The sequence below is a fragment of the Phyllostomus hastatus genome, unplaced genomic scaffold (assembly GCF_019186645.2).
Source record: "Phyllostomus hastatus isolate PE091 unplaced genomic scaffold, TTU_PhHast_1.1 phas_contig_38, whole genome shotgun sequence".
NCBI lineage: Eukaryota > Metazoa > Chordata > Mammalia > Chiroptera > Phyllostomidae > Phyllostomus > Phyllostomus hastatus.
Window position 1 is genome coordinate 32,146,015 of NW_025333869.1, and position 21,182 is coordinate 32,167,196.

At 36.3% G+C, this 21,182-nt stretch overlaps 1 protein-coding gene across 7 annotated transcripts in view; it reads left to right on the plus strand.

Moving 5' to 3' along the window:
- JMJD1C (jumonji domain containing 1C) overlaps positions 1-21,182 on the plus strand; it is a 256,582-nt gene that overhangs the window by 213,533 nt on the left and 21,867 nt on the right. For 6 of the 7 annotated variants that reach the window (XM_045842043.1, XM_045842045.1, XM_045842047.1 and 3 more), the window contains 8 exons: positions 3,096-5,302; positions 9,202-9,403; positions 11,619-11,833; positions 15,326-15,478; positions 18,128-18,217; positions 18,901-19,028; positions 19,208-19,421; positions 20,845-21,059. In XM_045842043.1, the coding sequence (XP_045697999.1) occupies positions 3,096-5,302; positions 9,202-9,403; positions 11,619-11,833; positions 15,326-15,478; positions 18,128-18,217; positions 18,901-19,028; positions 19,208-19,421; positions 20,845-21,059 (3,424 nt within the window). The remainder of the gene's footprint in view (positions 1-3,095; positions 5,303-9,201; positions 9,404-11,618; positions 11,834-15,325; positions 15,479-18,127; positions 18,218-18,900; positions 19,029-19,207; positions 19,422-20,844; positions 21,060-21,182) is intronic. The other variant, XM_045842044.1, reaches the window with a different exon arrangement.

Below are 21,182 nucleotides of genomic sequence, written 5' to 3' on the forward strand. Positions count from 1 at the left end.
TTTTTTACACTTCAGATTAGTGAGAGTACCTTCTCCATACACTGCACAAATATTTTTTTGCATTTTTACCTTTCTTGAAAAAATAAAGCACTTCCATCAAGATGGCAGCGTAGACAGATGGCTCGCCTCTTCATACACCCACATCAAAATTACAACTAAAATATAGAACAACCGTCACTCCGAATTGCCAGAAATAGAATTGAATGGAAGTCTGAGAGCTACGTAATAAATGAAACCACATCCATCTAGATTAGTAGGAGGAGCACAGATGGGGAACAGTGCCAGAGTTAGGAAGATAAATCCCCACAACCTCTGGCTGCAAAAACCAGTGGAGATTAAGTCAATGGAAGAAACTTCTGGAGCCCCAAGCAGATCCTCTTAAAGACCTCCACACAGGGACTCACCTATTCAGACTCATACTCTCTGAGCTCTAGCACCTGGGTAGCAGCTTTTGAGTCACCAGTGGCCCACAGTGAGAAACTGAGATGTTTGACATCAAGGCAAGCAGAGGTCATTGTCCCTTTTCTGAACCCTCTTCCCACAGAGCTGGAAGGCTGGGGCCACATCTGAGAGTCCATCAACCTGGCTGATACTGTTGACCCACCTTGGAGGGCTCCAGAGACTCCACCCAACTTTGGACCCATCCAAGCTGCTTTTCCATATGAAATATTCACCTTGTCTCATGCTGCACAACTTTGTAAACCCTCTCAAACAAGGAGTAACAGGCTTCAGTGAGCCCCAGACCTGGCACTAGCAACAGCCAGCCTAGATTCATAGCTTGGCTTCCGCTTGGAATCTCTAAGCCCAGCACAGGTAGCAGCTATCTCCAATTGCTTTATAGCTTAGGTAGCGTTGCCCCATGCAAAAAAAACAGGTGGGGGCTGACCTTGGCCAGAACCACCTGGGAAACCTTAGGGCCAGCACATCTAGTGGACAATACACACCACTTCAGAGCACCACTACCCTGTACCTGCACAGCTGATCCTTAATGGAGGGTAGAGGTGGGTACAGCCAATCCTTGCAGCTGATTGACCTAGGTAAATCTTTCCCATTGATCTGCCAAGAGCAACCAATGTAACAAATGTAACAGGAGAGTGGACTCAGCCCACATGAAGGGCATACCTCGTGTGCCTAGCTTGTGTGATAGGGGAGGCTGTGCCGCTGGACCCTACAGGACATCTACATTAGGCCATGCTACCAAGACATGGAGTCAGAGCAGCTTTATCTAATACGTAGAAACAAGCACAGGGAGGCTGCCGAAACAAGGAGACAAAGAAACATGGCCCATAAGAAAGAACAGATCAAAACTCCAGAAAAAGCGTTAAACAAAATGGAGATAATCTATCAGGTGCAGAATACAAAACACTGCATATAAGGTTGCTCAAGGAACTTAATGAGGACCATAGCAGCATAAAAAAAGATTTAGTAAGAAATACACAATTTATAGGTAGTAAACAGTAGAGTGGATGAAGCTGAGAATCAAATCAATGATTGATTTGGAGCATAAGAAAGCAAAAACAATCAGAACAACAAGAAAAAAGAATCCAAAAAATGAGGATAGTATAAGCAACTTCTGTGACAATTTCAGAGGTCCCACATTTGCATCATAGGGGTACCAGAAGGAAAGAGAAAGCAAAAAATTGGAAATCTGTTTGAAAAAATCATGAAAGAAAATTTCCCTAATTTGATGAAGGAAATAGACATTTAAGTCCAGGAAGCACAGAGAATCTCAAAGAGGCCCAGTGCAAGACACATCATAATTAAAATGCCAAAGGTTAAAGATAAACAGAATCTTAAAAGCAGCAAGAGAAAAGCATTGGTTATTTACAGGGACATTCCTATAAGACTCATCTGATTTCTCAAAAGAAACTTTGCAGACTAGAAGGGACTGGCAAGAAATATTTAAAATCATGAAAAGCAGGGACTTACAACCAAGTGTTCTACCCAGCAAAAAAAATCATTTAGAACAAAGGCCAGATAAGGAGCTTCCCAAACACGAAAAACTAAAGTTCATCATCACCCAACCATTATATGAGATGTTAAAGGGACTTATTTAAGAAAAAGATCAAAACTGAAAAATTAAATGGCAAAAATACATATCTACCAACAACTGAATCTAAAAAAACAAGAACAGAGACAGAATCATGGATACGACAGTGTTTTGATGGTTGTCAGAGGGGAGGAAGTGAGTAGGGGGATGGGTGAGGAGGTGAGCAGATTAAGAAGTACAAATAGGTAGTTAAAGAATAACCATGGGGGTATAAAATACAGCATAGGAAATGGTAGTAGCCATAGAACTCATTTGCATGACCCAAGGACACGAACATTTGTGGGGGGTTGCCTGAGGGACTGTGGTGTGCTGGGTGCAGGGGGCAAAGGGGAAAATCAAGACAACTGTAATAACAATCTATAAAACAATTTTTTAAAACAACAAAGCAAATATGCCAAAAATGTTGCATATTTTGTTCCATATTCAGTATTCGAATGGCTGCAAAAAAATTTCAGTGTTCCTAAGTTTCTTTTTTAAATGTTTCCTGATATGACAGCTGTCATAATACAGCCTAACAGAACTATTTTTAATGAAGTTTCAGACAGCTAAACCCTACTAGAGCCATCTTATGGTGGAAACAAATCATTAACTTTTTGGCCAACCCATACCTTCGAATTTACTAGATAATATTAGAGTACATACAATGTCATGTTTTACTTCAATAATAGAATGATATTGCATAGAAGCTATCTTTGGATCATGTAAGAAAAAATGGTTACAGAAACCTTCGTGTATTTTTAAAGTAGATTTTTATTGCCATGGCTGGTGTGGCCCAGTTGTTTAGGCTTTGTCCTACAAAGCAAAGGGTCACTGGTTCAATTCCCAGTCAGGGCCCGTACAGGAGGCAATCGATCCATGTTTGTCCCTCACATCGATGTTTTTCTCCCTCTCTCTATCTCTCCCTTCCCCTCTCAAAAAAATATTTTTTTATTATAGTTGGTATCATACCAGTTTCAGGTTGTGCAACCCAGTCTTTAGACATTTATATTTATGACATGATCATAGTACCTATCTGACACCATACCTTTGTATATTTTCTTTTCAGAGAATTGGAGAGGAAAGCTTTTATTGAACCATTACGTTCTGTTGCATCCACATCAGCAAAAAATGACCTGGATCTAAACAGGTCACAGACTGGAAAAGATAGTCACTTGCATAGGCATTTTGTGGATCCTTTGATGAATCCATTACAGAGACCACCCCAGGAGACTGGAGAGAGATTAAACAAATATAAGGAGGAACACCGTCGAATTCTTCAAGAAAGCATTGATGTTGCTCCATTTACAACTAAAATCAAGGTGCTTGAGGGTGAGAGAGATAATTATTCCAGATTAGCATCGTCATCTTCTAGCCCTAAAAGCCATGTCATCAAACAAGACAAAGATATGGAATGCTCAGTATCAGATCTTTATAAAATGAAGCACTCAGTGCCTCAGAGTTTGCCCCAAAGTAACTATTTCACTACATTGTCTAACAGCGTGGTTAATGAACCGCCAAGGTCATACCCATCTAAAGAGGTTTCAAATATTTACACTGAAAAACAGAATAATACCCTTGTAGCAGCTGCTAATCCTCAAACTCTGACTTCATTTATATCATCTCTTTCAAAACCACCACCTTTGATTAAACACCAACTGGAAAGTGAAGGTTTAGTAGGCAAAACACCAGAACATCTTCCCCATCAAATTGCTTCTCACTCAGTAACAACCTTCAGAAGTGATTGTAGGAGCCCTACCCATTTGACAGTTTCTTCTACAAATACACTCCGGAGTATGCCTGCTTTACATAGAGCACCAGTGTTTCATCCACCAATTCATCACAGCCTGGAAAGAAAGGAAAGCAGCTATAGTAGCCTTTCCCCTCCAACTTTAACTCCAGTGATGCCTGTAAATGCTGGTGGGAAGGTTCAAGAATCACAAAAACCTCCAACTCTAATTCCTGAGCCAAAAGAATCTCAGGCAAATTTTAAGAGTTCTTCTGAACAGAGTTTGACAGAAATGTGGAAGTCTAATAATAACCTCAGCAAAGAAAAAGCTGAATGGCCTGTAGAGAAAAGCACTGGACAGTCACAGGCTGCTATGGCATCTGTCATTGTCCGTCCACCTTCTAGTACAAAACTTGACAGTGTGCCAGTAATGCAGTTAGTGTCCAAAGATCGAGTTAGTGAAAGATCTTCAACTGAGGCAAATCAAACAGATTGCCTCAAACCAGCAGAAGCTGGAGAGATTGGAAGAATAATTCTGCCAAGTGTGAATTCAGACAGTAGTCACATAAAATCTACAAAAAACTTCCCGGCAGTCTCACAGGGCAGTGTTCCCAGTTCAGTTGTGTCTGCTGTAAGTACAATGTGCAACACCAAATTGGATATATTCACATCTGCTTCCACTACCAGCAGTGCTTCCAGCTGGGGTGGGTCTGAAGTAATTTATTCTTTATCAAATACAATTTTATCCTCTAAATCTTTAGAATGTACCTCTTCAAAAAGTGTCAGTCATTCAGTTACTCAAACACAAGAATGCAGGGTCAGCACCACGGCTCCCGTTACACCAGCCAGTAGTAAGACAGTAAGTGCTGTTCAGCCCAGCTCCGGGTTCTCAGGCACAACTGATTTTATTCATTTAAAAAAGCACAAGGCAGCATTGGCTGCAGCTCAGTATAAAAGTAGTAATGTTAGTGAGACTGAGCCTAATGCTGTGAAAAATCAGTCATCTTCAGCCTCCCTTCTCTTGGATGGCACTGTAGCCTGTAGTACAATAAACAAAGCAAACTCTGTAGGAAATGGGCAAGCATCCCAGACAAGTCAACCAAACTACCATACTAAACTTAAAAAAGCCTGGCTTACTAGACACTCAGAAGAAGATAAAAATACTAATAAAATGGAGAATTCAGGGAATTCTGTTTCGGAAATTATTAAGCCATGTTCTGTTAATTTAATAGCCTCTACATCAAATGATATACAAAACAGTGTAGATAGTAAGATCATAGTTGATAAATATGTAAGAGATGATAAAGTCAATAGGAGAAAAGCCAAAAGAACTTATGAGTCTGGTTCTGAAAGTGGAGACTCAGATGAAAGTGAAAGCAAGTCAGAGCAAAGGACTAAAAGGCAACCTAAGCCAACTTACAAAAAGAAGCAAAATGATTTGCAGAAGAGAAAAGGTGACATGGAGGAAGATCTAAAACCCAATGGGGTTCTCAGCAGGAGTGCCAAAGAAAAAAGTAAATTGAAGTTGCAGAGCAACAGTAATAGTGGTAAGTAAATTTCTTCTTTTATCTCAGGTAAAACATGCTGTATGTTCTTGGAATAATAATACCAATCATTCAAGCAGTCCTTAACAATGGGTAACAGTTAAATAAAAACAGGGATGAGGGTGGTTATGGTTTTCTGTGCTCATTTCTATATTCAAAAAAACATTCATAATAGGTAAAAGTTTCAGAATTTTGAGTAATGTTTGATTTCATTTGTGGCAAAATAAGTTATACTTGCCAGTAATATTCACTATAAAGTGTTTGTATATGGTTTTACTCTCGAAGTAATTTTTTTCAGTTGGTTTATTTCATTTTAGGTATGTTACATAATGCAGAAAGCATTTAATAGTTCACAGTATCTGTATGTATCCACATACAATATATGAAATGTGTCTGACAATGTGGACATTCAAGAAATTCTTTTCACAAGCATTTGGATGCTTGACGGCTCTTATTTGGGCCTTTTTACTGAATGAGGTTTTCCCACATGCCCATGTGGAAATCAGAAGCAAAGTGAAGGAAAGAAAACCAGCAGGATGGAATTATAGAAGAGGACAGTCAGAAAGGGGAAGAACAAAGGACTGCAGGCTCAAGTCGAGACAGAGAAGCTGAGAAACTGAAATGCTAATATGGATAGAAGGACCTTCTATTTATTTTGAGTATTGGATTGTATAGTGTTGCTTTTTCTTTCTCCTGTGTTCTACTTATTTCCCCCAATGAATTCTAAAGGGGCTTGGTGTGGTCAATAATTGATTGTCTTCCTTCACATTAACTTTTACTTAGGTGTGCTATGTATTCAAATATTTAAGTTAAACTTAAAAAAAACAAAGATAACAACCTTCCAGTTTTTAACACTTAATAAACTTATGAAATGAAATTTAAAATTAACTTTTAATTTAATGAAATTTACTTCATTAAATTAAGTTTCATTTTGAAATTAAATGTTCATGTTTCCCATGTAAGAATTCTAAGACAAAAATTGGAATCAGCATTTCCCCCCATGCCAAGTGATGCTTAGTGAAACCTCCCCTACTGAGTACTAACATCAGAGAGGCTTTTTTAAGTCCCATTTATTCCCAAGTCCAAAATAATAAGTAACTATTAAATGCCATCTTTTAATTATGGGCAGAGTTGACTTGCTGTTGTTCTCTGCCATCTAGAAAATTCTCTAAATTGGGAAATTTATAAATTGGGAATTAGATTTATAAATCTAATTTCTCAACCTGAGTAGTTAATATACTTCATGGATTAAATACAACCTTTGTCTTTCTAATGTTCACTGGGGTTGTTGTTAGTCACAGTCAAAAAGAGTTGGTAAACCTCTGGCTGCTGTGGCTCAGTTGGTTGGAACATAATCCTGTACACTGAAAGGTTGCAGGTTTGATTCCCAGTCAGGAAGCCTACAAGAGGCAAACAGTCATTCTCATTCTCTCTTTCTCTCTCTCTTTCAAACACACACAAAGCAATGAAAAAATGTCCTAGGGTGACAATAAAAAAGATTTTTTTAAAAGCGATTAAAGTCTGCACTTAGAGATTATACTATGAAGACATATGCTATTATACGCATGTGTATATGTGCACAAGTACACATACAGTGTGTTTCTCAAGTTAGCTGCTTTTTTTGACTAACTTTTAAATTATTTTATGACCTGAAATTGCCCATGAAATTTAAATTTATCTGTAAGTCCTGTGATACACGAAACCAGTGGTTTAACTATAATCAGAGTTAATTTCTATGTCTCAAAAATATTTTTAAGGTGCTAACATAACAGAAATTAAAGATTAACATGTATTTGTCCCTAGTAATTCTATTTCTCCCTAGTTTTCTGTTGCTAGAGCAGCTATTTGAGCATTTGCTAGTAAATTGAGAACTAAGATTGAAAAGGTTCCTAGGTATAAAGCAAGCAGAAATATCCATTAAGTTAGGTATTTTTATTGCCAGTAAATTAATATAGAATTGGAAGATGAGGTTTTAGTTACTGTACAAACATTTCTAGTAAAGGTTGTAAGAGGAGTTAGATGCAGTCTTGCTGTCTAGACAGAAGCAAAAAATTGTATCTAAAACTGTTCATATAACCTGGACCTTCTTATCTTTGTAATTCATTCATTAAAAATTTGTTATTGTCTGTTTTTTGTCACAGAATTGAGATTTGCTTTGAAATGTCTGGTTTTTAATTTTAATACTGTTTGAATTGTTTACAGTGGTATGGCTTTCCATACTTTTTGAACTATTCCATTATTTGGAATGTAAAAGCATATTGGTTAATAGTTATTTTCTAGTCAGAACAGAAGTAGATTGCATTTAGTTTATTCTTACATAATAAATTTAAGAAGTATATCAGTGATTAGAAGCAAGTGTACCAAATAAAAATTTATCAGCAGTATATCATTTCTGTTCATTCTGATTTGTAAAAGCTCTGTATATTTTATACAGTCCATAGGAGAAATCTGTCTTATAAACAGTGGAGGAAATAACAAACCTTTACACAAGCCTTCTGGAAACATTTTATTCTGAGTGGTGTGTGCACACATACATATTTTCCTGGTGGATTAAGTCAAGTGGCTCCTTGCCCTAAGTTAAAGACAGAAGAGGGAAGAGCTTGTAAAGAAACAGGCAGCAATCCTAGAAGTGCTTAATCACAAGCTGATTTTGAATGGCCTGCCCTAGAGTTTAAACACAACAATTCTATCTTAAGATACATGATCTTGCTGTAATTGTACTGCGCATACTATCAACAACTAAGTGATGGTGAAAACTCAGGACAAGATTTCTGCTACAAGTTTCTGCAAGAAGTATACCATCTAGAATAATTATACTGTCTCTGATCCATGAAATAGGCATAATTAGAAAACACAAGGGTAGGAAATAAATTTTATTCTTTAATATATTAGAAACTGAATTATGTAAATCTCCTATCTGATGTTAAATGCATTAACATGGGCAGTATTAACACATAAGAGTCAACAAATATTGCTTGTCCCAACATAGATTGCTTTTAATTCATAGAGTTTTAAAAATTTAATAGGGAAGCTTCAATTTTTGTATAATGTTTTGAGTTCTTTCCGCTCTATAGTTGACCCATTACTTGAGCTAGTGTTATTACAACAATTAAGTTCAAGTTAATAAGTGTTGGAGCAACACTATATACTATAAAATGATTAACATAATATAAATGTAATTTTTTTTTTCTGGCAGAGTTTTGTTTTTCTTTAGAGTTCAGGTGCCCTTTTTGTCTCTATGTCTTGAAAAAAGATAAGGCAGGCTAATAACTGGCTCTTTTCCTTTCAAGTTTTTTTATTTTTCTAAAAAATACTGCTTCTGTCAATCAGTATATTGGTACCAAAGGGAAGACTTTGTGAGGAGAGATATTAGAAGTAACTTAGCTCTTCTCCATAACATTGATGTTACAAAATCACTTTCTTGATTTAATGAGCCACACTCAACTAAGTATTTCAAAACTTAAGTACGTGTACTGAAACTAGCCTGTTTCTAAAAGTATTAACTTTTGTCTTTAGGTTCTTTCTGTGGATCTTGAAAGAGCTTCCTACATATGCCAAAGTTTTTATATAAAAGGGCTGCATTTTTAGCTTTACTTAGAAAAATGAATGATTTTCATGTTTGCTGTCATGCAAATAAGAATATTTTGTATGTAAAGATACATACTCAGCTCTGCATTTATAGTATACTAGCAGAAGAGTTCATTTGGTTAGTAGAATAGTAAATAAAGTGCTACTGTGGACTTTTTAGTTAATAATGAGTACCTAGAACTATAATCTCTCTGCTGCTTTTCCTACAATCTTAATATATTGTCACAATTGTATAATTGACTTGAATTTCATCTCAGGGGTATACTTTTCTTAAAAGGTATACTCTTGCTAATATTTTCCTACTGTTTTTATAGCTGGCATCCCTCGTTCAGTATTAAAAGATTGGCGTAAAGTCAAGAAGCTGAAGCAAACTGGGGAATCATTTTTACAAGATGACTCCTGCTGTGAGATAGGGCCTAATTTGCAGAAGTGCCGAGAATGCAGACTTATTCGGAGTAAAAAAGAAGAAGAACCAACTCACTCACCTGTATTTTGTAGATTTTACTACTTTAGACGGTAAGTGAAAAAATACATAATTGGGGGAAGTATGTTTATTCGATAATGGAAATTATACAGTGTTTCTGAGAATCTTGTGTGAAGACAGGAGCCTCCTTTTTTCTGAAACATTATAAGATAATATTAAACTTTTTTAGTACTAAATTTAACAATAGCTAATTATTGGGCTAAATTCATATTTATAGTGTTATATGTATTCATATGGCCTTTCTCTGCTGACTTATTCCTTCTTAATGATAAATTTTTAGGAATTTTTTTGTAGAAAATGATAGGAAATAGCAGTTTGTTTCATATAAAGATGTTTTAAAATATATTACAGTTTGGCCAAAAGTGTCATATTTATAGCTGTATAATAGCTAACAAATAGTCTATATAAATCTAGGTAAATAATATAGATATGAAATTAAAGTTGGTGCATTACATTGGAATACCCATACTTTTGCCTTGTTAAACATATGGAGCTATAAAACATAAGTTAGAAAATGACCGAAAGTAATTGTTAGTAACATGTCATATTTCACAGGTTTTGTTATAAATATAATAGCAACTGTAAGTTGCTGTTAACCTATAATATTTATATATTACTGTATAACTATATGTAACTATAATACTAATATTACCAAATAATACTTAATACTAAATCTTAAGGGTAGATTTGTAAGAGTTAACTAAAGAAACCTGGGTAACCCAGCCAGTAGTAGACTAATGTCTCAGATTCTAGGATCAGTCATTCGTGGGTTTCATTCCTTGCTCTGCTCCTTGGTTCCTGTATGAATTTATTAATTGTGGTAGGACTGCGCCTCAGCTTGACTCATCTGCGTAATGTGAATGATAGTGGTACCAACCTCAGAGGAATTTCATGAAGATTCAATGATATGAAGTACGCAGAGCTGTAAGTGTAGTACCAAGCACATGTGAAATTACTAATGTTAGCTACAATAATTTTCCTACTCATCAGCATCATCTTCCTAAGAATTTAGGAGATACTTTGCTTTGGCAAATACACTCTGCTGTTAGCTTAGTGGAGACCCCTAAACTATGTATTTGTAGAAGGACAAGCTTTATTTCTTATTTCTTTACTTCATGGTGTTTTTAGCCAAAAACATCCTCAAAATAATTATATGTTATAGCACACATGAAAGCGCAGAAAAGATGAAAAGGAATCAAAGGAAAATTATTTGAGGAGTTAAGAAAATTTTAGAAAAGTTTGAAAGAAATCAATATTCAGGTAAAATAAAATAACATCAAGCTGAAACAAGATGATGGGTTATAACAAAGGGAGATACTGGTTTTCAAAAAAGGGTAAGGGTAAGTAAGATAAGAAAGAAATGTGAAAAAAGAATAAAAGCAATATTGTTGATAACATCCATTTGAAAAGTACAGAATGACTTGTAATGAATTTTTAATGCCCCTTGTTTGAGAGTAATTACAGAGATAATTGAGTAGTAGCCACCAGTGAAGAAGAAAAGAAAATTTTGCCTTCCATTTACCTTAAAATTCTGTTCTGAGTAGTTATATTAATTGGGTATCAGAAGCTAAGGGACAGTAACACAGTTTGGTTCCTAATAAACTTATTAAGAGTTTCATCATTGTTCCTCTAAATCAAGTTAATAAAGTGTCATTTTAATGAAAAATACATACAGGGTGGGGCAAAAGAAGGCTTACAGCAGTTTGTATGGAAAATAATACAAGAGTAAACTGTGTTCTGTGTACTCACAGCTATAAACTACTTTGCCCTACCCTGTATATGTACTTGACATTTTTTTAATATTCCTACAGTGAAAATCTTAACTTCATTTTGCGCATTCTCAATTTCAGAGGTTTCTGATTTAAATTATGTATAAAATAACAGCATTGCTCTATGAAGCACATGGCTAACATTTTAAATCTTGTTCTCACCAGACACTTGGTCATAGTTTTCATTTGATTGGTATTAATATAAGTAAGTAATAGAGGAGATTTTATTTCTTGAAATAACCTAAAATTGATACCACTTATCATTGCCATGCGTGTAACATTCTAGGAGTCATCTAAGTTGGTTAAATTTAACTAATAATTAAAGTATGTGTGTATATATGGACTACCCTGTGTTCTCTAATTGTAAATATAATTTATATATTTATATTTAATATAAAAATGTAATTATAAATGTAGAACTTTAAAATAACTAGACATTTATCTATGTATCTAATGCTCTTATGTTTTAATATTTCAGATTGTCATTTAGTAAAAATGGAGTAGTTAGAATAGATGGTTTCTCTTCTCCTGACCAATATGATGATGAAGCTATGAGTTTATGGACACATGAAAATTATGAAGATGATGAACTAGACATAGAAACTTCAAAATACATCTTGGATATAATAGGTGATAAGTTCTGTCAATTAGTAACATCTGAAAAAACAGCTTTGTCCTGGGTGAAAAAGGATGGTAAGGAAGTTAAATACTTAGAACATGCAATTGTATAAAATTCGTTCTACAAATCTGAAGTATGTTTGAATCTAGGAGAAGTCCCTAATCTTACCTAGTTATGTTGACTTTTAACTTTGATAATGACACTTTTTATGTACAACAGCACTTACATATATGTAAGGTAAAAGATATTTTCTGCCACGACTAATGTGGTTCAGTTGGTTGGAGCCTCCTGCTGTAACTGAAGGGTTGTAGGTTTGATCCCTGGTCCAGGTGTGGTCCAGGCAATATGGGAGGCAACCAGTTGATGTTTCTCCCTCATATGGATGTTTTTCTTCCTAAAAACAATGTCCTCTGGTGAGAGTTTTTTTTAAAAAAGCATTTTTTTCCAATTGAGGTTGAAATGAATGGATTAACAGTTTGTGGAATCACAACAGCATTTCACTGGTTCTGTCAGTATGGCAGTTTAGCATGACAAAGGCACTTTGGGTGCAAAATTGGGAAATTTCAGCATTAATTATATTTTATTGCTTATACTATTACAGTTGTCCCTAATTTTCCCTTTGTCCCCCCCATCCAGTTACCACCCTAACCCCCAGTGCCTTAGGCAGTCCTCACATTGTTGTCCAATCATGGGTCCTGCATATGTGTTATTTGGCTATTCTATTCCCTATGGTATTTTATATCCCCATAACTGTTCTATAACTACCAATTTGCACTTCTTAATCCCTTCACCATTTTCACCCATTCCCCTGACAACCCACCCATCTGGCAACCATCAAAACACTCTGTATCTACGATTTTGGGGTTTTTTTTTCCTGCTTGTTTATTTATTTTGTTTCTTAGATTCAATTGTTGATAGATACATATTTTTGCCATTTTATTGTTCATAGTTTTGGTGTTTTTCTTAAATCAGCCCCTTTAATATTTCATATAATAATGGTTTGGTGATAATGAACTACTTCAGTTTTTTCTTGTATGGGAAGCTCTTTATCTGCCCTTCAATGCTAAATGATATCTTTGCTGGGTAGAGCAATCTTGGTTGTAAGTGCCTGCTTTTCATGACTTTGATTATTTCTTACCGGTCCCTTCTAGCCTGCAAAGTTTCTTTTGAGAAATCAGCTGACAGTTTTATGGGAACTCTCTTGTGGTAACTAACTGCTTTTCTCTTGCTGCTTTTAAGATTCTCTGTTAATCTTTAACCTTTGGCATTTTAATTATGTATCTTGGAGTGAGCCTCTTTGTATCCATCTTGTTTGTGACTCTCTGCTTCCTGGACCTGCATGTCTATTTCCTTCACCAAATTAGGGAAGATTTTCCCTATTATTTTTTCACATAGATTTCCAGTTTCTTGCTCTATCTTTTCTCCTTTTGGTATCCCTATGATGCAAATGTTGGATTGCTTGAGTTTCCCAGAGGCTGCTTATACTATCCTTGTTTTACGGGGATTGGGGGGGTTCTTTTTTCTTCTTGTGGTTCTGATGGGTTGTCTTTTGCTTCCTTATGTTGCAAGTCATTGATTTGATTCTTGGCTTCATCCACTCTACTGCTGTTTCCCTGTAAATTGTTCTTTATTTCAATTAGTGTATCCTGTGTTTCTGGTTGTTTTTTTTTTTGTATGCTGTCAAAGTCCTCACTAAGTTCTTTGAGCATCCTATGACCAGTGGTTTGACATCTGCACCTGATAGATTGCTTTTCTCTTTTTTTCGGTTGTTTCATTTGGGCTGAGTTTCTTTGTCTCTTCATTTTTGCTGCCCCCCTGTTTTTGTTTTTATGTACTAGGTAGAACTGCTATGTCTCCCAAGCTTGATAGAGTGGCTTTATGTAGTAGGTATCCTGTAGGTCTAATGACACAACCTCTGCTATCACCCAGTCTGGTTACTCAAGGTGCACCCACTGTGTGGGCTATATACACCCTCTTGTTGTGGTTAAGCATTGATTGCTATTGGCACATCCCAGGTCAGCCACTACCTGTGTTCCTTCAGGTGTCACACAGCACTAGCTACAATGAGATACGCAGATTGCTGCTACCTGTGCTGGGCTTTGGAGGTGCCCAGGAGAGGCCGAGTTGTAAACCAAGGCTATCTGCTACTAGTGCCAGGCCTGGGGCAACTTAGCTAAAGGTATGAGGCTCCCTAAAGCCAGATGCTGCTAGTTTGAGAGAATTTAGGAAACTCTGAAGCATGGGTAAGACAAACCATTCATATGTAAAAGTCACTGTAAATAGTTTGGGTAGGCCATAAAGGCCAGGTGGAACTCAGTGAACAGGGTCTTAGGGAACCACTAGGATGGGGCAAACAGTGTGAGCCAGGTTGATGGAGTCTCAAATATGGTCCCTACCTGTTAGCTCTGTGGGGGGAAGGCTTAGAAAGGGCATAATGGCCTCTGCCTGGGAGAAAGCTACCCCCCGCCAGCTCTTGCACTGATGCTGAATATTTCAGTTTCTCCCTTGATGTCTCTGATGCCTTTCAATCTGCTCACCCAGTGCTGGGGCTCAGATAGAGTGAGTCTGAATAAGTCTGTGCTTGAGCCCTTTAAGGGTAACTGCCTGGGACTCGAGCAGTTTGTCTTCCACAGCCTCAATCCCTGCTGGTTTTTACAGCCAGAAGTACTAAAGACATACTTTCATGGCACCGGAACCCTAGGCTGGGGGTCTGGGACCTCTTGCTCCTGAGATACCCCTCATGGTTTTTATCTGACCCATATGGGTGTGGGGACAGCCTGTCTGCGGTTGCGCCCCTCCTACCAGTGTGTCATGTCACTGTGGTTTCTTCTTTAATTCCATAGTTGTAGGATTTCCATTCAGCTCAATTTGTAACATTTCTGTATGGTGGTGGTTCTATAGTTATATTTTTTATGTGGTTGTGAAAAAAGGTGTGCTGTGTTTACCTACACTGCCATCTTGACCTGAAGTCATCAGTCTTTAGAGTTAGATGTGTATTTGAATCTCAACTTTTACTCCTTGCTGAACTCTATGACTATAAAACACAAATGATAACTACCTTCTAGATTTGTTTGAAAGTAGGTTAATTGTGCTTACTTATGTAAATATCTAAAATACTTAGGACTCTATGTTAATTCTTTTATGTTAATTTTATGTTAATTCTTTTATGTTAATTCTTTTCCTTTCTTTAAATCTAAATCGCTGGTTTGTCCCCCAGGGGACATTTTTGGTTCAGTAACTGAAAAATGTTGCGGTAGAGTACTGGCAGCTAATGGGTAGAGGGCACAGGTGGCACTGCACATCCTGCAGTGCCCCAGATAGTCCTCTGCAACAGAGGTATTTGTGGTCCAAAATGTCAAAAGTGTACAGATTGAGAATCCTTCAGTTAGATGTATTTTTTCTGGAGGGAATCAATCACTAATTACTTCAAGAAACCTACTATTGGTCTTTAGTTAATACATCCTTTAAAGTTTTTGGTTTTTACATTTCTGTTTTAGTGTATTTCAGTAAAGATTGCATGAAAAAAAGTCTGTTGCCCCTTATATTTTTATTTCTCTGTATTTCAGCCAAAATTGCCTGGAAAAGAGCAGTGAGAGGAGTCCGAGAGATGTGTGATGCATGTGAAGCAACATTGTTTAACATTCACTGGGTCTGCCAAAAATGTGGATTTGTGGTCTGCTTGGATTGTTACAAAGCAAAGGAAAGGAAGAGTTCTAGAGGTCAGTTTATGACTTTATATTACATTTTTAATAATGTTCATTTTCTCTAGGATCACTCATCTGGAAAATTAGATATGTGTAAAGTTTTTTCCTATCTTCCATAATCCGTTACATGAAGGAAGTTGTAAAAAGGAGTTATTACGGTTTATTAACAGACAGGTTTTTCAGAATAAAACTGTACCTATTTTACCTGATTAGTGGATTCATCCTCACCCCCTCATTTCCAGCAAATAGTTTCTTAATGGAGCCAGAATTAATTAGGGCTTTTCATAAGTTGCAATTGAACACTTATTAGTATCAATTGGTATTTCTAAATACTTGTTCATAAAGTTCAAATCAGCCTGTTCAAGAATATACTGCCATTTACTATTTATTCCCTAGTTTTTACAGAATGAAGAAATCTACATTATATATGAAAACAGCCATTGAAACTATTACTTTGAGTTTTTAGATAAATAAAATGGAACAGAAACAGTGTCCTGCATGTTAAGTATAGCAGAAAGTTTCAAAAGGAAGTAACTGATTGCACCTTTTTCATGCTAAAAGTCTTTTAGAAAAGTTTTCCAAGTTGATTTGAAAGTAGCTACTTGCTACTGGTAACCTTGAAAGTATAGAGTTATTTGTTTGGTGTAAGTCTTTAATGAATTGAGAGGATTTAAACCGGGAGTATTAGAGGTAAAATCATGCTTAGTGACAGACTTTTCATTTCAGGCAGGTCTTTTTTAGAGTAATGTTTCTCAGGTAGATGATCAGGTAGTTAGCCATCAATATCTTTTTTTGGTGATAGGATTAGTAAGCCCCATCCTTTCTAATCTTATAATACCCATCACTTAACAAAGAGACCTGAGCAAGTGGGGAAGCATGTCCAAACATCTGTTGCTTGGTGTTTCTGTGATACGAAAAAGATATTATATATGAGTAAAATGTGAAATCATGGAACAGAATGCATTTTAGGAAATTAAGTATCTTCAAAACCCTAAAAATATATTTTTAGGATATTTTCAGTTGATAGAAGTAGCTGCACTGCTATAAAACTGCATGACATGCATTTTATATTTTTCTGGTTTCATAATTTTATTTTCCCTTTGCCAAATTAAAAAGAAATTAATGTTAATTTATTATATTTTGCTGTAGGTATTGTATATATGTCTGAATTCTTTTTTGAACGAGAATAGGTTATTGGTTTTTAAAATGTGTCAGTCACCATATCATTTTCTGAGAGTAACCCATATACCTTGAGTTATATTCCGTTACTTAGTTCCTTATTTCACTGTCAAATATTGTAATACACTCATTTGACTAGGTTATAACTTGACAGAGTGATGATTAATATAAGTGTCAAAAATATAAGCACTTAGAAAACATTTATGAGTTTCTGCTATGTAGGCTTTAGAGGGGGGGAGTCAAAGCTCTTTTAAAAAGTTTCAGACTGGTTTTGTATTTTATTTACTATGAGACTTGATGAAATAATGGTTTTAGTTTTTGTGTTTTTTTAATGCTGAATTAAGGAACTTTTTGTGGTATTCATTGAAACTCTTAAAGCCACATCATAAGTTGTTGTCTTTGTTGTTAAATTGATAGAGATGATCTTTTTGAGATCAAGGAATTAAGTAGTTTTACTGTATATAATATGCCTCATGCTATGCTTTAATATGTTTACAACTCCAACTATGGAACCTTACTTGAAGGCAATAGTAGCACTTAAATGCTATTGTTAAGCAAAGAATTTTCATGACCGAAAGCTTTTCTGAGAGAAAGGGTAGGCAGAAAAAGACCAATTCCTGGGGTATGCAGTCTGACCAACAGGCAGGCAGCTGGGCTAGATAGAAACGACAAAGTTGTCCACCATCTTGAGGTTGAAGGGCTCTTTATTCATTGTATTCTGAGGAAGAAAGGTTTGTGTTTGAAAGAATTTACACTGGCTACCAATGGGGGGGGCAGGGAAACGTGAAATGGGGGACAGTTTAGGGTAGTACACCTTTTATAAAGAAGAAATATTTACTACTTTTGATTGGTTACCAGCAATGGTTCTGAAAGTTCATGCTTAAGAAGGATGCTGTGGTGACTGATGATCTGTACAAAAGTTGACTCAAAGCCCCAGCATACATTTAGAATGTGAACAGTCTGTTAGTTAGTCCACAGCTATTAACTGGTTAATTACTCTTATCTTTTTATCTTACTCTCTGATGCATTGTAACTTAGGACATCACAGAGTTTTCCTTCTGTCACTATACAGTAGTGTCATGTCTCATGACAGTTTGTCTTCATGTCTTTGAAGCATAAAAGGAAAATGAGTTAGCAACAGTGTCAATAGAATGTACTGAGATTGGGTAAAAGCCATGTTTGGCACAAAAAAAAATAGTAAAAGGAATTAGCTACAGAGAAGCTAGAATCAGAGAAGAAAGGGGTAACTAATACATTAATAATAATAAAGAATGGTCATTCTAGAAAAGGCTACCATCAATTTTGTATCCTGTTTTTATAAAATTCTTAGTGGCATTGTCTTATTTAATTTTTTTTTAGGAACCATACATTTGAATTCTACCATTGCCATTTTATGTAATTGTTAAGCTATTTATATATAAGCCATCAATTTTATAATTGTACAACAATGACTGATATAAAAGTAAATGTGTTACAATCTTTCAGATAAAGAACTGTATGCTTGGATAAAGTGTGTGAAGGGACAGCCTCATGATCACAAGCATTTAATGCCAACTCAAATTATACCTAGTTCTGGTGAGTATAAGTATACATTATTTACTTAGTGTAACAGCACTTAGTTGATTCAGATTATTTGGGCATGTGTAGGAATAGAACAGAATGGAGAAGGGTAATGTTATCTAACCTGAAATTGCTCTCACTCAGTTCTTGGAATCCTTGGTGTAATAAAACTAATAAGCCCAGCCCTGTTACTAAAAAAACCACAGAGGAGCCCTGGCCAGGTGGCTCTGTTGGTTGGAGTGACATCCCTTACACCAAAAGGTTTTGGGTTCGATCTCCAGTCCAGGTGCCTTTGGGAGGCAACTGATTGTTGTTTCTCTCCTTCCCTCTTTGCCTCTCTCCCTCCCTCCATCCTCTCTTTCTCCCCCTTCCTGTCTCTCTAAACTCAATAAATGTATCGTCTGACTGGCTGAGGATTTTTTTTTTAAACATTTTAGAAGGGGAGAGCTAAAGGGTAATGAAAAGGTTAGATGTATGGTGAAAGATTATTCTACTTTTTTTGAACCCTGAATTTTTAATGATAGAAGTAAGAGAGAAAAGAATGGAGACCCTGAATTTGGTTTAATGATCAAACCTCTACTAGATGTAAGGATTGAATTAAAAAATAAAAGTCAAAAGACAAAAGAAAAACTGAAAAAAAATTTAAATCTTTAATAACTAGTTGTAACCTTTTTATTAACCACTATTGTATTTTGTAGTCTTGACAGATCTTCTAGATGTGATGCACACTCTTAGAGAAAAATATGGTATTCAATCCCATTGTCATTGTTCTAACAAACAGAATTTACAAGTTGGTACTCTTCCTACAATGAATGGTGTGTCTCAAGTGAGTATAAATTTCTAATTATTCAAATAAAATGCATGGTTAAAGTAATCAGCTCTGTTACTTGATATCCAATTTAAGACTTAGATTTTTTGAATTGTGTTACTATAGAAATGACTCCTTTTAACTCTAATTAATTGAAGAGACAGTATTTTAAAAATTCAATTGTTCTACCCTTGTAGGTTTTACAGAATGTTCTTAATCACAGTAATAAAATTTCTCTGTGCATGCCTGAGTCACAGCAGCAGAATACCCCTCAGAAGTCTGAGGGTAATGGCGGCAGCAGCCCAGGGAGTGATGTAAGCTCAGACAGCAAGCTAACTCCTCCAGAATCCCAGTCACCACTGCACTGGTTAGCAGATCTTGCAGAGCAAAAGTCCAGAGAGGAAAAAAAAGGTAAATATAATAAATTATCTAAGTATACACTGACCCTTGAACAATAAGGGTTTGAACTGTGTGGGTATACTTACTTATATGTGGATTTTTTATAAATAAATACCTGCACTGTCTGTGATTCATAGTTGGGAGTCCACAGGTGCAGAGAGGCAACTATATGCATTGATCTGCACCATTTTATATAGAGGATTTGAGCATCCAGGGATTTTGGTGTCCACAGGTGGTGGGGTGGGCCATAGCCTGGAACCAGTCCTCCACAGGTATTGAGAGCGAAATTTTGAGGTAGTCAGAAATTACATGTAGATTTTTGACTGCATGGGGGATCAGCACAGGTAACCCCTGTGTTGTTCAAGGGTCAGCTGTATGACAGAGTATTCATAATATAACCAACAATTGCCCTGGCTGGTGTAGCTCAGTGGATTGAGCACAGGCCTGCGGACCAAAGGGTTGCCAATTCGATTCCTAGTCAGGACACATGCCTGGGTTGCAGGCCAGGTCCCCAGTTGGGGCCATGTGAGGGGCAACCACACATTGATACTTCTCTCCCTCTCTTTCTCTTTCCCTTTCCTTCTCAATAAACAAACAAACAAACAAATAAATAAATAATTTCTTTTAAATAATATAACCAACAATGTACTTTAAATTTTTTTTTAATCTTTATTATATTTTTTCCATTACCATTTAGTCTCCTTACCCCCTCCCCCAAGAATGTACTATTATACATTAATGTACTTTTCATATTAAAGAATTTACTTTTTATCTTTTGTTTGCATTGTAGCTTAGGTTCAATAAAACCTTTGTCTTCTCTTGCCAGGAATTCTATGATTGCATCAAAATTAGTTGCAGAATAATTTCTGGATGAGCATATCAGTAAAGCCAGCAGAGCAATAGATTCTTTCTCCCTGTTTTAGCTATAGCAGTTTCATTTGTGGCAGGTGTAAACTCAGCTACATGTCTAAGGTATTGGGGAAGGCCTTCTCATTTCCAAACTCTTGGACTCCGTTTTGAAGCATCTAGCCCATCATCTGGTGTATGTCCAACTGAATAAATCAGTAGTGCTATAGTTTGGGGTTTTTGTTTTTAAGATTTTATTTATTTATTTTTTGGGGGGGGAGGGAGAGGCGTGTGTGCGCACGTACACACACACACACACACACACACACATATTTATATTTATATTTATATATATATCAATGTGCAGTTGCTGGGGGCCATGGCCTGCGACCCAGGCATATTCCCTGACTAGGAATTGAACCTGTGACACTTTGGTTAGCAGCCTGCACTCAATCCACTGAGCTACGCCAGCCAGGGCAGTAATGCTATAGTTTTTACCTTTCACTATAAAATACAGAGTGCTAGTTTTGTCTATACTTCAGCAGAATACTTAATTTTATTTGAATTTTGTAAAAATCTTTTATTTTAGAAAATAAAGAATTTGCCCTTGAAAAGCAAATCAAAGAAGAGAGAGAGCAAGAGAATCCTGATTCTCCAGACAACAGAATGTCACCTCCGGTGTCCCAGAATAATGAACAAGGTTCAACCTTACGGGATCTACTGACCACAACAGCTGGCAAGTTACGTGTGGGTTCTACAGATGCCGGCATTGCCTTTGCTCCAGTATATTCAATGGGAACACCAGTGAGTGATTTTTGGCTTTTATATGTGGGCCTTAAGTTTAGATGATTTGGAGATTCACCTGTGAACTACACAATAAATAGAGGCAGAGCAAATCAAGTATACTAATTTACTAGGCGTGTTCCT